This window comes from Schistocerca serialis, chromosome 10, assembly GCF_023864345.2.
Source record: "Schistocerca serialis cubense isolate TAMUIC-IGC-003099 chromosome 10, iqSchSeri2.2, whole genome shotgun sequence".
Lineage (NCBI taxonomy): Eukaryota > Metazoa > Arthropoda > Insecta > Orthoptera > Acrididae > Schistocerca > Schistocerca serialis.
In genome coordinates this window covers 243,655,365-243,671,833 of record NC_064647.1, presented here as the reverse complement: position 1 = coordinate 243,671,833, position 16,469 = coordinate 243,655,365, and the positions used below count along the sequence as shown (strand labels likewise).

The 16,469-nt window shown below is 48.3% G+C and overlaps 1 protein-coding gene across 3 annotated transcripts in view; it reads left to right on the top strand.

The window, feature by feature from the left end:
- LOC126424786 (uncharacterized) overlaps positions 1 to 16,469 on the top strand; it is a 70,740-nt gene that overhangs the window by 32,399 nt on the left and 21,872 nt on the right. For all 3 annotated transcript variants that reach the window (XM_050087557.1, XM_050087555.1, XM_050087556.1), the window contains exon 3: positions 14,454 to 14,743. In XM_050087557.1, the coding sequence (XP_049943514.1) occupies positions 14,454 to 14,743 (290 nt within the window). The remainder of the gene's footprint in view (positions 1 to 14,453; positions 14,744 to 16,469) is intronic.

The following is a 16,469-nucleotide window of genomic DNA, read 5'->3' as shown; positions in this document are numbered from 1 at the left end:
GGGTGGAGGCTCACCGAACTTTGAATTCGTCTCGTGGTGTGGTCAATACTAGATCCCTCGACGGATTGACTGATGAGGAGATTCAGTCTTTCCTCGCTGAGCAGGGCATGACGGCTGTCCATAGGGTCATGAAAAAGGTCAACAATGACCTTGTACCGACCCGGACACTTTTCTTGACACTTTGATAGTGTTAAGCTGCAATCGCGCATCAAAGCGGGCTACGAGGTTATTTCTGTTCGCCCCTATGTCCCGACACCTATGCGCTACTACCAGTGGCAGCGTTTCAATCACACTCGACAGTCTTGTTCCAATGCGGCTAAATGTGTCACTTGTGGCAGGGATGCCCATGAGGGTGACTGTCCACCTCCGTCTCCTCGTTGTGTGAACTGTCAGGGTGACCATGCCGCATCCTCCCGCGACTGTCCCGTCTATAAGGAAGAACGCTGTATCCAAGAAATTCGGGTCAAAGAGAAAGTGTCCACCTCGGCTGCTCGCAGGCTATTGGCTAGTAGGAAGCCCACGCTGCTCCCAGCGGGGAAATACAGTACTGTCCTCGCCTCTCCTCGGACTACCAGGGAGGTGGCAACCCAGACATGCGATCTGACCTTCAGCACCACGGTCGTCCGTTCGGCCAGTGCTAAGATTGCACGGTCGACGTCTCCTCTTCCTCATGCCACCTCTACGACACAAGCACCTTCATCAGCTTCTGCCAAGACGAAGACCCAGAAGTCAGATGCACGGGCCTTCAAGAAGGAACCGTCCCGTGCAGACTTCCTACGTACCTCGAACTCCCAGCTGTCGACCAGTACTTCCACTAAACGACCTTCCAAGAAGGCTCATAAGAAGCACAGTTCTCCTTCTCCGCCACGGCGCATTTCTTCTCCTGCGCCACCCAGCGGTTATCGCCGCAGGCCGTCATCCGTTTCGCCTGGCCACACCGCTGGTAGCCGTACATCTGGCCGTTCACCAGCGGAGGAAGCTCCCCCTCCCGGCCATCTTACCAAGATGGCCGATGAACCTATAGAACTAATGGACGATGACTGTCCGCCTACTGATAGCGGCGGCAGTGCTCGCTCGAAGCCAGGCCCTCAGCGGCCTTCGAGGTGACCCCTTCTTTCATCTTCCTTTTCTTCTTACGATGGCACTTATTCACTGGAATATTCGTAGCATTCGCTCCAACCGAGAGGACTTGAAGTTGCTGCTCCGCTTGCACCGTCCGCTCGTCATAGCCCTCCAGGAAATGAAGCTACGCCCATGCGATCAAATTGCCTTGGCACACTACACCTGTGTGCGTTTTGGCCTACCCCCTGTGGTAGGTATCCCGGCTCATGGAGGGGTTATGTTGCTGGTCCGGGATGATATTTACTATGATCCCATCACGTTGCACTCCGGCCTGCAGGCAGTTGCCATCCAAATTACTCTCCCCACTTTCACATTTTCCGTTTGTACCGTTTACACTCCATCGTCGTCTGCCGTTACCAGGGCAGACATGATTCAACTTATTGCTCAGCTACCTGCACCATTTTTGTTAACTGGAGACTTCAATGCCCACCATCCCCTTTGGGGCTCTCCAGCATCCTGCCCGAGGGGCTCCCTGTTAGCAGACCTTTTCAACCAGCTCAATCTTGTCTGCCTCAATACTGGCGCCCCTACTTTTCTTTCGGACACCTCACACCTATTCCCATTTAGACCTCTCTATATGTACTACCCAACTTGCACGCCGGTTTGAGTGGTATGCACTTTCTGATACATATTCGAGCGACCACTTCCCGTGTGTCATCCATCTCCTGCATCATACCCCCTCTCTGTGCTCAACTAGTTGTAACATCTCCAAAGCAGACTGGGGGCTCTTCTCTTCCAGGGCAACCTTTCAGGATCAAACCTTCACAAGCTGCGATCGTCAGGTCACACACCTCACGGAAGTCATTCTCACTGCTGCTGAATATTCCATCCCTCACCCTACTTCTTCTCCACGTCGCGTACCGGTCCCCTGGTGGACCGCAGCATGTAGAGACGCTTTAAGTGCTCGTCGACGTGCTTTACGCACCTTTAAACGCCACCCTACAGTGGCGAATTGTATCAATTACAAACGATTACGTGCACAGTGTCGTCGTATTATTAAAGAAAGCAAGAAAGCCAGCTGGGCTGCTTTCACAAGCACCTTCAACAGTTTTACTCTTCCTTCTGTTGTCTGGGGTAGCCTGCGCCGGCTATCTGCACTAAGGTCCACGCACCAGTTTCTGGCTTGACGGTCGCGAATGACGTCCTTGTGGCCCCTGAGGATGTCTCCAATGCCTTTGGCCGCTTTTTCGCAGAGGTTTTAAGCTCCGCTCATTACCACCCTGCCTTCCTCCCCCGCAAACAGGCAGAGGAGGCTAGGCCACCTAACTTCCGCTCCTCGAATCGTGAAAGTTATAATGCCCCATTCACCATGCGGGAACTCGAAAACGCACTTGGCCGGTCACGGTCCTCTGCTCCAGGGCCTGATTCTATTCATATTCAGATGCTGAAAAACCTTTCTCCTGCGGGTAAAGGTTTTCTTCTTCGTACTTACAATCGCACCTGGATTGAGGGACATGTTCCCGCATGCTGGCGCGAGTCTATTGTTGTCCCGATCCCTAAGCCGGGGAAGGACAAGCACTTGCCTTCCAGTTATCGACCCATCTCGCTTACCAGCTGTGTCTGTAAAGTGATGGAGCGAATGGTTCACTCTCGTTTGGTTTGGCTGCTCGAGTCTCGACGCCTACTTACCAATGTACAATGTGGATTTCGTAGGCGCCGCTCTGCTGTTGACCATCTGGTTGCCTTGTCGACCTTCATTATGAATAACTTCTTGCGGAAGCGCCCGAACGCGGCTGTGTTCTTGGATTTGGAGAAGGCTTAAGACACCTGTTGGAGGGCGGGCATTCTCCGCACCATGCATACATGGGGCCTTCGCGGTCGCCTCCCTCTTTTTATTTGTTCCTTTTTAATGGATCGACAGTTCAGGGTACATGTGGGTTCTGTCCTGTCAGACACCTTTCGCCAGGAGAGTGGGGTGCCACAGGGCTCAGTTTTGTGCGTCGCTCTCTTCGGCATAGTGATCAATCCTATAATAGATTGCCTCCCAGCTGATGTATCAGGCTCCCTTTTCGTGGACGATTTTACTATATATTGCAGCGCGCAGTGTACGTGTTTCCTGGAGCGCTGTCTTCAGCATTCTCTTGACCGTCTTTACTCCTGGAGTGTCGCCAATGGCTTCCGTTTGTTTGCCGAGAAGACGGTCTGTATAAACTTCTGGCGCTACAAAGAGTTTCTCCCACCGTCCTTACGACTCGGTCCCGTTGCTCTCCCATTCGTGGAGACAACAAAATTTTTAGGTCTCCACGTGTATCATATTTGGCTGCCCGTTGTACCCGTTCTCTAAATGTCCTCCGTGTTCTCAATGGTATGTCGTGGGGAGCGGATTGAACCGTCCTATTTCGTCTATATCGGTCGATCGTCCGCTCCAAGCTGGATTATGGGAGCTTCGTATACTCCTCTGCACGGCCATCCATCTTACGCCGCCTCGGGGTTTACGACTTGCGATCGGAGCGTTTTATACTAGTCCCGTAGAGAGTCTTCATGCTGACGCTGGCGAATTGCCACTAACCTACAGGCGCGATATACTGCTATGTCGGTATGCCTGTTGGCTACTGTCAATGCCCGACCATCCGTCTTATCGTTCCTTTTTTGACGACTCTCTCGACCGTCAATACGGGTTGTATGTCTCTGCCCTGCTACCCCCTGGAGTTCGCTTTCGTCACCTCCTTCAACACCTTAATTTTTCACTCCCTGCAACCTTTAGTGTGGGCGAGAGCCACACGCCACCTTGGCTCCAGGCTCAGGTTCGTGTTCACCTCGACCTCAGCTCGCTCCCAAAGGAGGTTACCCCCGGTTCGGTCTACCACTCCCGTTTTGTCGAACTTCGTTCGAAGTTCATTAATATGACCTTCATTTATACATATGGCTCTAAGACCAATGACGGGGTCGGGTGTTCTTTTATTGTCAGGGCACAAAGTTTCAAATACCGGCTCCATGGGCATTGTTCGGTCTTCACAGCTGAGCTCTTTGCCCTCTACCAGGCTGTTCTTTACATCTGCCGCCACTGACATTCTGCTTATGTCATCTGCTCCAATTCCCTGAGCGCCATCCGGAGCCTCGGTGATCCGTACCCGGTTGAGCTTTTCGTGCACCGGATCCAACGCTCTCTTCAGCAGCTGGTGGACGTCGGTTCTCCGGTTAGCTTTATGTGGGTTCCTGGCCATGTCGGTATACCTGGGAACGAAGCTGCAGATGCCGCGGCCAAGGCTGCGGTCCTCCAGCCTCGGACAGCTTCTTGTTGTGTCCCTTCATCAGATTGTAGCAGGGTCATTTGTCGGCGCATTTTATCGCTGTGGCATGCCGATTGGGCTGCACTTAGAGACAACAAGGCTTCGGGCCTTGAAACCTCTTCCCGCGGCTTGGACGTCCTCCTCACGCCCTTCTCGGCGGGAGGAGGTAGTTTTGGCCCGGTTACGAATTGGACACTGCCGGTTCAGCCATCGCCATCTGCTGACGGCTCCGCCGGCGCCGTTCTGCCCATGTGGGCAATTGCTGACGGTCCGCCACATTTTAACGTCCTGTCCGGATTTTAACACACTGCGTCTTGATCTTGGCCTGCCATGTGCTCTCGATGCCATTTTAGCGGATGACCCACGAGCAGCTGCTCGCATTCTTCATTTTATCAACTTAACAACCCTCTCGAAGGAAATTTGATTATGCTGTTTTTTAATCTTATGCCTGTCAGTCTGTCTTTTATCGTGTTTTCTGTTTCGTTGCTGTTTTAAACTTGTGACTCGCAGTGCATTCCTAACGTAGTCTGGGCGCTAATAACCGTTGAAGTTGTGCGCCCTAAAACCACAAAAAAAGGGGGGGGGGGGGGGGGAGATATTGAACGTATACAGATAAGGGCAGCACAAATGGTCTCCGGTTTGTTTGATCTGTGGGAGAGTTTCAGAAGTACTGGAGAAACTGAACTGGTAGACCCTTGCAGATAGACGTAAACTATACTGAGAAAGTCTACTAATGAATTTTCAAGGATTGACTTTAAATGATGACTCCAGGAATATACTACAATCCCGCTAAGTGTCGTTCACATAGGGACTGAAGACAAGGTTAAAATAATTATGGCAAGCACCCTCTGCCATGCACTTCAGTGGTTTGTGGAGTATAGCTGTAGATTTAATATGGGTTCACGTATGTGACACGTAAGATTCTGATATACTAAACGCATTGTAGAAATGACAGTAAAATGGCAAGGTCCACATTCAAGGCACCCAACAGAGATTTGAATCGTGTGACCCCTAAAGTGAATTGTCGTATAGCTGTAGCTATTGGACTGAACTGGTGAGCACATATTACTTCCCTCTGTTTGCACTTTTGACAGAAGCTGATGATGCACAAACTGCTTCGTCTGAATAACATTAGAATGTTAGTGGAAATTTCTATTAAACTGGCATCTGAAGTGTGTGAATGTTAGTTTACTATTGAGAGGGTGATTACCATGATAGACCATTAAATCTGAGTTTGAAAAATCCTTTCGTGGCATCCAGGCAAATTATCATACTACGAAATAGGTGCAATTTTTCATGAATATGGCACTAACTATATTGCCTGTTGTGTGCTTAAATAAAGTGCCATACTAGTGATCAAACACTTACTTGACCCTTGAGTGGAAATGCTAGGAGCTGAAGTTTGCTTTTGGCTCGTAGCACATTGGCTGCTGAGACAAACCCCGTCTCCGGCTCCCAGAGCAGCCAGCCTACAGCTTACCCCCAGGGGGTCCAAAAGTCTTTTGTGGATATGTGCGTAGCGAGCAGGAGACCCCGAGCTAATGTGGCCCTCCTTCCTTTCCGGGCTGCATACCTTCCTTTTCCGCATCCTTCCCTATCCCCCATCTTCGCCCCTCCCCTCACCTCCGGCTCTTTCCTTCCCCTTCTCCCCCTCTGGGAGTATGGTTTGTGCCTACGTCCGGAGACGAACGTTCGTAAATGTAACGCATTCTTCGCCTTCTCTGCTTGTATGTCTTTATCTTTCTCTTTTCCTTACCTCTTCTCTTTACCCTTTTCTCCGCTGTGGCGTTTGAGACCTCTCTTCTTTCCTTTCCCCTTCTTTGTTTTTCCCTTTCTCTTTCTTCCTCCCTGTGCGTGTCTGAAGGCCGACCCACTCATTTTTGTGCATAGCTGGTGACTGGGTAACGCGTAATTCCCCACCCCGGGTAGACAGGTAGGACACGTACGTACCCCATGGTAACGGCCAGGCCCAGGGAGGGGTGATTACCCGAGCTGATACCTTCCGAAAGTGCCTATTGGTCCCTCCGTCCGTTTGTCGGGAGGTGTGACCTGAGGTGTGAACAATAACCTAAGGCGGGAGTGCCCTCAGAGAGGGCCCCCACAAGGGAGGAGCGCACCGTCGGAGATGCTGATAATCATGGGGGATTCTTCCGCATTGGTTTCCTCACCTTCCACTATGTCTGCTCACAAGCGTAAGTTCACTGAGTCTCAGCCACAGACAGTTCTTCCATCGTTGCCACAGTTCCTTGTTGTTTCTCAGTCTGACGAAGGTCACGACTTCTCCACGGTCAACCCTTTCATTATTCAGAAAGGTGTCGATGCAATTGCAGGTCCTGTAAAGTCTTGTTCCAGATTACGGAATGGCACCTTGTTGTTAGAAAGTCAGTGCCTTCCAGGCACAAAAATTGCTGCGTACTTCACTGCTCCACACCTTCCCTGTCCGGGTTGAAGTGCACCACACTTTAAATTCCTTGCGTGGAGTCGTTTATACACGCTCCCTCGATGGATTGTCTGACGAAGAAATTCAGCACTACCTGTCTGACCAGGGCGTAACGGCTGTTCATAGAGTTATGAAAATGGTTGACACGAACATCATTCCCACTCGCACTGTCTTCTTGACATTTCACAAAGTTCAACTCCCATCGAAAATCAAAGCAGGCTATGAGATAATTTCCGTTCGCCCTTACGTCCCAAACCCTACGCGTTGCTATCGGTGTCAGCGGTTCAATCACACCAGCCAGTCCTGTTCCAATCCGGCCAAATGTGTTACGTGTGGCAAGGATGCCCATGAGGGTGCTTGTCCACCTCCGTCCCCTCGCTGCATCAACTGTATGGGTGACCACACTGCTTCCTCTAGAGATTGCCCCGTTTTTAAAGACTAAAAGCTCATCCAGGAAATCAGAGTGAAGGAAAAGGTGTCTACCTTTGCTGCTCGAAAATTATTCGCCAGTCGACAGTCCACTATGCCTCAGACAGGAAAATACAGCACTGTCCTTGCTTCTCCTTGGCCAACAAAGGAGGCGGCCACGCAGACTTGCGACCTCACCTTTAGTGCCTCGGTCGTCAGATCGGCCAGTGCAAAGATCGCCTGTTCAACCTCACCACTTTCGCCTGCCCCCCTCTATGGCTCACCCTTCATCGGGTTCTGCTAAATCTCGAGCCCAAATGTCAGACACCAAGACTTCGAAAAAAGAGCATACTCAAGAAGATTTTTTGCGTACCCCAACTTCACAACCATCGGTTCCTCCTTCATCTAAACATCATATTTCCAAGAAGGCTACTAAGAAACCCAGTTCATCTCCTTCTCCGCCAAGGTGTGTCTCATCTACAGCACCACCTGGCGGAAATCGCCCTCTGCCGTCTTCTGTGTCGCCGAGGCGCACTGCTGGCGGCCGATCAACTGGCCGATCGCTGGTGGCAGGAGCTGCCCCTGAACAACCTATGAATCAGGATCTTCTGCCTTTGGCTGAATGCCATTCCATGCTGTCGGTCGCAAGCTCTGAGCAGTCGTTGAGTTGATGGCAACCTTGGTCACATTCCTCCATTTTCTGTTCACCTTTGTCCATTGTCCACTGGAATATCTGCGGCATTCGAGCCAATCAGGATGAATTGTTGATCCTCTTACGATCCTGCTCGCCGGTCATCTTTTGTCTTCAGGAACCAAAGCTGCGTCCCCATGACCTCTTTGTTCTCCCCCATTTTCAGTCCGTCCGATTTGATCTCCCCTCTGTTGAAGGCACTCCAGCCCATGGAGGACTCGCGATTCTTCTCCATGATACTCTCCATTATCACCCAATCCACTTAAACACTTCCTTCCAAGCTGTCGCTGTCCGTCTTTCCCTTTCTGGATATACCTTTTCTCTTTGTACTGTATACATTCCATCGTCCACACCAATGGCACGAGCTGATCTCCTTCATCTTCTTGGTCAACTTCCACCCCCCTATTTGCTGGTTGGGGACTTCAATGCCCACCACCTGCTTTGGGGATCACCACATCCTTGTCCACGTGGCTCACTATTGCTAGACGTCTTCCACCAAGCGGATCTAGTTTGCCTCAACACTGGGGTCCCTACATTTTTGTCTGCTTCCACGACAAATTTCTCTCATTTGGACCTTTCGGTCATTACTGTTCTTCTAGCTCGGCACTTCGAATGGTTCGCCCTTGATGATACACACTCGAGTGACCACTTTCCATGTGTCCTTAGACTTCGGCCTCAACTGCCGTATATGCGCCCGCGACACTGGAAGTTTGCCCAGGCCAATTGGACACTTTTTTCGTCTCTAGCGACATTCGATGACCGTCACTTTCCCAGCGTCGACGATGAGGTCACACATATTACTGGCGTTATTCTTACAGCTGCGGAACGTTCAATACCACGCACCTCCAAATTGCCCCGGCACCCCCCAGTTCCTTGGTGGAACGAGGCGTGCCGTGATGCAATACGTGAGCGGCGACGTGCTCTTCGCGTTTTCTGCCACCATCCTACTTTGGCCAACTGTATCCGCTATAAGCAGTTCCGTGTGCGATGCCGTCGCGTCATCCGCGATAGCAAGAAGGTCTGCTGGAAATTCTTTATTAGCTCATTTAATGCCTTCACTCCCTCATCGGAAGTTTGGAGTCGGCTTCGACGGTTATCAGGCGTGCCTAGTTTATCTCCGGTCTCTGGGCTCACTGTCACGCATGATACATTAGTGGACCCCGTCGCAGTTTCTAACTCATTGGGTCAGCACTTTGCTGAGATTTCGAGCTCTTCAAATTACCCACCAGCGTTTCTCCCGAAGAAACGTGCAGCGGAAGTGTGACCTCTTGCTTTCTCCTCTCAAAACGCGAAAGCTACAATACTGTTTTCTCCATGTGGGAACTCCAACGTGCACTCTCTTCTTCTCGCTCCTCCGCCCCAGGACCGGATGGTATCCACATCCAAATGTTGCTGCATTTATCAACCCGTAGTCTGCGTTACCTCCTTCGCCTTTATAATCGAATTTGGACCGACAGTACTTTTCCCAGACGATGGTGGGAAGCTATCGTCGTTCCTGTTCCGAAACCTGGAAAGGACAAACATCTCCCCATTTCTCTCACGAGTAGTGTATGTAAGGTTTTGGAGCGTATGGTGAGTTGCCGTTTAGCTTGGTGGCTGGAGTCCCGCAGTCTTTTAACACCTGCCCAATGCGGATTCAGAAAGCATCGTACTGCAGTTGACCATCTTGTTGCTCTCTCCACTTATATCATGAACAATTTTCTCCGGAAACGCCAAACAGTAGCAATATTTTTTGATATGGAGAGAGCATATGATACCTGTTGGAGGACAGGCATCCTCCGCACACTGTTTTCTTGGGGCTTTTGAGGTCGGCTGCCCCTTTTCCTTCGCGAATTTATGGCAGAGCGCACATTTCGAGTGCGGGTGAACACTACTCTCTCCTGTACTTTCTCCCAAGAAGATGGGTACCCCAGGGCTCCGTGCTGAGTGTTGTAATGTTTGCCATTGCCATAAATCCAATTATGGATAGTCTCCTTCCTGATGTCTCGGGCTCCCTCTTTGTGGACGATTTTGCGATCTACTACAGCTCTCAACGGACAAGCCTTCTTGAACAAAGTCTTCAAGGATGTCTCGATCGCCTCCACTCTTGGAGCATCGAAACTGGCTTCTGTTTTTCTCCCAGTAAGACCGTTTCTGTTAATTTTTGGCGACGTAAGGAGTTTCTTCCACCCTCCTTACATTTAGGACCTGTCAACCTTCCGTTTTCGGACGTCGCTCAATTCTTGGGTCTTATGTTTGACAGAAAACTGTGCTGGTCCTCCCACGTTTCCTATATTTCCGCTCGCTGTCTGCGATCCCTCAACACCCTCCGTGTCCTGAATGGTACCTCCTGGGGAGCGGACCGAGTGGTCCTTCTCCGCCTCTATCGCGCCTTAGTGCGCTCGAAATTGGACTATGGAAGCATAGTCTACTCCTCTGCTCGGCCGTCTATTCTTCGGCGTCTCGACTATCCACCACCGTGGATTACTTTTAGTGTCTGGAGCTTTTTACACCAGCCCTGTGGAAAGCCTTTATGCTGAGACTGCTGAACCTCTGCTGTCCAATCGGCGAGCAGTCCTGAGTCGTTATGCTAGCCATCTGTCTTCCATGCCTGCTAATCCTGCCCGTGACTTTTTTTTCGACGCCTCCTTTAATGCAGGGTATGCAGGCCGCCCCTCCTTCCTACTACCACCGGGAGTCCGCTTCCGTCAACTGCTCCATTCTCTTTCCTTCCGCTTTCCTACAATCTTCTTGACAACTTGGGGTACAGCACCGCCTTGGCTCTGTCCCCGGATCTGCCTGCTCCGTGACCTATGTCAATTTCCTAAGGATGGTACCCCTTCACTTGTTTATCGTCGGGCATTTGCTGCTCTATGTGCACAAATGAAGGAAGCCACATTTATTTACACTGATGGCTCGAAAACATCATTAGGTGTAGGGAGTGCCTATATTGTTGGCGACACCCCAAATAAATTTCGGCTTCCCGACCAGTGTTCGGTTTATACTGCGGAGCTTTACGCTGTTCTCCAGGCTGTCCACTACATCCGCCGCCATCAGCGGATACAGTACGTTATCTGCTCAGTTTCTCTCAACTCTGTCCTCAGTCTCCAAGCTCTTTATCCTGTGCACCCTCTGGTCCACCGGATTCAGGACTGTCTGCGCTTGCTCCACGTGGGGGGCGTCTCGGTGGCGTTCCTCTGGCTCCCGGGACACATTGGTATCTGTGGAAATGAGGCGGCCGATATTGCAGCCAAGGCTACAGTCTCTCTTCTTCGGCCAGCTATTCAATCGATTCCCTTCGCCGATCTACGGAGCGTTTTATGTCGTCGTGTCGTTCTTTTATGGCACGCACATTGGTCGACACTTCCCCATAATAAATTGCGAATCGTGAAAGCTCTTCCTTGTGCTTGGACCTCTTCCTCCCGAACACGTCGTCGGGAGGAGGTAATTTTAACTAGACTCCGGATAGGGCACTGTCTTTTTAGCCATCGACATCTTTTAAGCGGCGATCCTCCCCCACTCTGTCCCCACTGCTCTCAGCTGTGGACGGTAAGACATCTTTTGAGTGCCCCTATTTTAATCCGTTACGCTCCCGTCTACAGCTGTCGCCTGATATATCGTCAATTTTAGCAGATGACACGCGCTCAGCCGATCGCGTTCTCGCGTTTATTAGTGCCAGTGAAATGACATCAGTCATTTGAAGCTTTTTTGGCGACAACCAACACCTTTCTGTAGTGGATTTTTAAGCCTTCCTTCTGCTTTTAGTTTCTCCAATTTTTTGAGTTTCGTTCCCATTGCTGCTGGTTTCCATTTTCGGTTTTTTACTGTTTCCTAAGTCATGGACCAGGCATTAATGACCATAGCAGTTTTGCGCCCTAAAACCAAAACAAAAAAAAAGCCCACAGCTTATAGAAATAATGAATGTTTTTATAGAAGGAATGAACATGTAATAGCTTAATGCATCACAAAAGTGACAAAGTTGACTGTGAGTTGCTATAAGGACCAGGTATAGCCTGTTTGCTTATTTTTGTAAGTAATGTTAACAATTGCTAAGCACACCACTGCAAGCAGATCAACACTATTGTCAACAGCTCTTTATTGTTAAGGTGCACAGTGCTGTTACGTAGCTAATGTTGGCAGAGACTGTAGACATTCTGGAGTGGCATGAAGTCAGTTGACTTCTGTCAATCGTAGGGGCCGAGGAAAAGTGTGAGATCAGTAGGTGGTCTCACAAAAAACTTTTCATAGTGGCATTTTTAATGTCCCATAAACACTTGCACCATTTTGTGTTATTTTAATGAATTGCTTCTCATCATGCCAAGTAAGAAGTAAAAAAATGTGTTCTCCTTTGTCAGAGCAGCTGATACTAGGTTTCTCCCAAAAGTGGAAACTGGACTCATTGTATAGAATTTATGTTCGTTTTGGGATAGCTCGTGAGAAAAAGCTGCGGGGCTAATGGAGATACTGAACATACACAAAAGGTAGAACAATCTGTCAGTTTTTTCCCCACAGAAAAGCACCATAAAAACGCTGAAAATCATAAACTGGCAGATGCCTGATGACTCTGAACCATCCTGTGAAAGCCTATGTAAAAAATTTCAGGGCCCAGTATTAGGTGAATAATCCAGGAATACAGTACTATTCCCTGTGTACTGCTTCTGTACAGGCAGTGAAGTGGAGGTTAGACTGACTACAGCAGCACAGATGTTTATGCAGTCATTCTTCCTGCCTTCCACGTGCATATTCAGTGGAAAAAAAGTTGAGTATATGGTACAGTGGGAAGTTCCCTCTAGAGCGCTCATCAGTGACTATCAGGGTATGAATGCGGATGTAGAAGATCTTGGCATGATATGTGCCAGATGACAGACTTTGGTTAAATGATTGCTATTACTCACAGGGTTTCTATAAGAAGTATTTGGAGAAGTTTTGAAAAAATATGTTTGAGATACTGCTATAATCCCTAAAAATTCTTCAAACTACAGCCCCCAGGCATAGGCATGCTTTTTGCTATCAGCTTTTTCACAGATTGAAGGAGCCCCAGTAGGTGGATTCTATTCAGATGTATGTAAGCTTCTCTGATGGCACTTAGTGTACAGTAGTGGTGTCCTTAGATGGAGGATTTCACTTTTTGGACTGGGAAGTAGTTTTCTGGTGCCAATTCAGGACTCTAAGGGGGTTGGGGAATTGTCAGAAAGCAGTTGGTGAGGTAGTCGGTGATCTTTCAGCAGGTGTAGCTGGGTGTATTGTGATGCAATTTACTATTTCTGGGGTCAGCAGGCCTCGCCGAGTTTACCCTTCTCTTCAGTCTTCTTCACACTTCTAGGTAAAAAGCACCGTTCACTGTCTGCGTCTTTGGAACAAATTCGTAGTCGACCTCCCTCGAGGAGTTTGAGAAAATGGTTGGTGTAGCTTTCACTCTGGATTTGCTCATTCGAATATTTTTGAACGTGGTGATGCTTTGTTTTTGGGTCGTATTCAAATACCCCAGTTTTTCTCCCACACTAATGTTGTCCAAAAAGACAGTCTTCTTAGACACATTTCAGAAGATAGTTGCAAGCAAACACTTGTCTCTACTTTTGGTCATCTGTCGAGACCTTTGGGAAGAGTTTTGCGCAGACCGTTCGTTTTGCCAAATCTTCAGTGATAAGTGTGCACTATTATCTTCTCGATGCCAATTGCATCAGCAGCGATGTGCCCACATAACCGACGGTCTGAATGCACATTGCCATTGGTTCTTGATGTTAACAGCTGTCTTGCACAGGGCTCGTTCTCCACACTCTAGACCATCTTCTGCAGTTTGTGACAGGCTTTCATGCTTAAACTCGTGGTCACTCATGGCCAACGTCTCCATACCCAGTTTCCCCAGCCCAGCACAAAATTTGATAGTGTACTGCTGTTAAATCATTTGCTGAATTTTGCACTTGCACCGAGACACTTTGCACAGTTACCCTAAAACCACGGACTCGTCTGAGCAAAAGATCACGGGCAACTCGTGTTTGGTGCGTGTTGGAGGGACCACCACCAACTGTCAAGCACTGATGGTGTCTGTGTCTGTGTCTGTGTGTGTGTGTGTGTGTGTGTGTGTGCGTGTGTGTGTGTGTGTGTGTGTGCTGTGACCGCATCAGGAAAAAAATTATCCTAAATATTTCATACACAGATTATGTACGTATATCATGTGGATGTTGGAAGTTTTTTCAACTGCTCCAGAAAAAGGAAGCCATAAGAATGGTGCAACTCTAAATTTGATTAAAAATATTTTCCTCATTTGCAACTAATAACAAATGATTTAGTTTGTCACTTAATCACCACCTTAAAATTTGTAAATAAAAATAAATGTTTCAGTATCTTGTTCAGTGCTCAAATATTTAGTTTGATCATAAAATTATCAAAGTTAGTAATGCTTTATTGTAATTTGCGATTGAGACAGTTTAAATACATTTAACATTTATTGTGTGTCATGTAGTTCCAGCAATATCATAGAGTGCAATAATGCCTGGCTATAAAAGCAGTACTTGCATGCAGAAGGCGACATGTTTGCAAGTACCGTCACATACTTCTAATCCACTGACCTGTTGTGGCTCAGGAACACTGACACCCAACACATGGGCCCTGAACGTCAACGTGCAGCTGCCATCATCCTACATGAGCCCTGCTCCATCACCAGACGAGCTGGTGATCCAGCAGCGGGGACGGCGCAGGGGTCCCGTCAACTGGAGCCCCGACCTCGACGCGCACAAGCGGGAGGGCATCCCGATGGGTGCGCGCACACCCAGCCCCGTCAAGTCCAACATAGTCCTGCGGTCGACACCCCGCAAGAGACTCATGCTCTCAGACCCGAAGGAGCTTTTCACGACACCTGAAAAGATGCGCAAGGTAAGTTTTGTGGAACTTGATATTTTACCTAGCAGTAATGTAAGTTGCCCTTTCGGGCTTCCTCTAGCAAGTTGGGAGTATGCAAAATAGTAGAATTTGCAGAAAACAACTTTACATGTATTGTTGGTACACTGTCAGTATGGTATGTCGTGTTTGCAAAATACCGACACATTATCTACAGAAGAATGGATGAACTGGTGGAACTCATCTGCAGAGCAGATCACTTTGGTCTTTGGAGAAATTTAGGAAAAAGTGAGGCAATACTGATCGTAAGACTTACCTTACAAGAGGAGCGTCTGACATCTGGATCATTCGTTTTTATTGTTTTGCGGGGACTTTATGTATTGAAAATACATGTTTCATCTTTTTGCTAGATACTCTCCAGTTTTTTAAAAATAAGAGATTAAAGTTCACAACAGAAAATTGTATTTTCAATACTATAAATTGAAATATTCTCTAAAGAAAAAAATTAAAAATATATAATGGGGTCCAAAATTAATGTTATTAACATTTATGTTTTTTCATGCTATAACCTGGATACCCTTCATTCTACATGTTTAGCAGAGTGCGGTTGACGGTCAAGGAATTCTGCTATGCTATTGAATCATCATGGTTGTTCATGTATTGAGTCCACATTGAGAGCTACTTGGCAACTGAATAAAACTTGTTAATATCAAACTATTTCATATCACTGTGTGTGTGTGTGTGTGGGGGGGGGGGGGTGCAGGTATGTGTGTGGGTGTGTGCGTGCACTGCCAAAATGGCAGATAATAAACAACCTTTGACAAGTTTGCCAGCAGAATGTAAAGTTCAAAATGTTGATGTTGCAGATATCAGTGAAAACACGAGCAAAGAAAGCAGACAAGGTAGTGTTGGTGCTACAAAAGTTTCCTCAAACTTATTTAGGGACAATGGCTTCACACTACCAGTCATTCAAAGTGTGGAAAGGCTGCTTCCGGATGCCATGAAGAGTGCAGGGTGCAGCCAACTGCAGGTGGTGGCTCATGTCGGTACCAATGATGTATGTTGCTTTGTACTGGAGGAGATTCTCTCTGGTTTTGGGCGGCTAGAGAACTGGTAGAGATTGCCAGTCTTGCTTGTGAGATTAAGGCGGAGTTCACCATCTGCAGAATTGTCGATAGAACTGACTGTGGTCCTTTGGTGCAGAACCAAGTGGAGGGTCTGAACAGAGGCTCAGGCGGTTCTGTAACCATGTAGGCTGCAGATTCCTTGACTTGCGCCATCGGGTGGTGGATTTCCGGGTTCCACTTAAGTCAGGAGTCCACTACACACAGGAAGTGGCTACATGGGTAGCGAGGCTGTGTGGAAGAGACTGGGCAGTTTTTTCGGTTAGAGGGCCTCGGGGAACCACAGACAGGGCGTCCGTCTAAAAGGAGGCAGGTAAAACACAGTAAGATAATTGTAGAAATTATGGGTAATGTAGTTGTAAATTGTCATTGCTGTGTTGGGAAAGAACCAGAGCTCCAAGCCCTAATAGAAAGCACTGAAGCTCAAATAGTTATAGGTACAGAAAGCTGGCTTAAGCTGGAAATAAGCACAGCAGAAATTTTTTCTGACAATCTAACAGTGTTCAGAAAGGATGGATTAAATACAATTGGTGGTGGAGTATTTATTGCTATCAGAAGTAGTTTGCCTTGTAGTGAAATTGAAGTAGATAGTTCTTGTGAAATAGTATGGGTAGAGGTTATACTTGACAATTGGACTA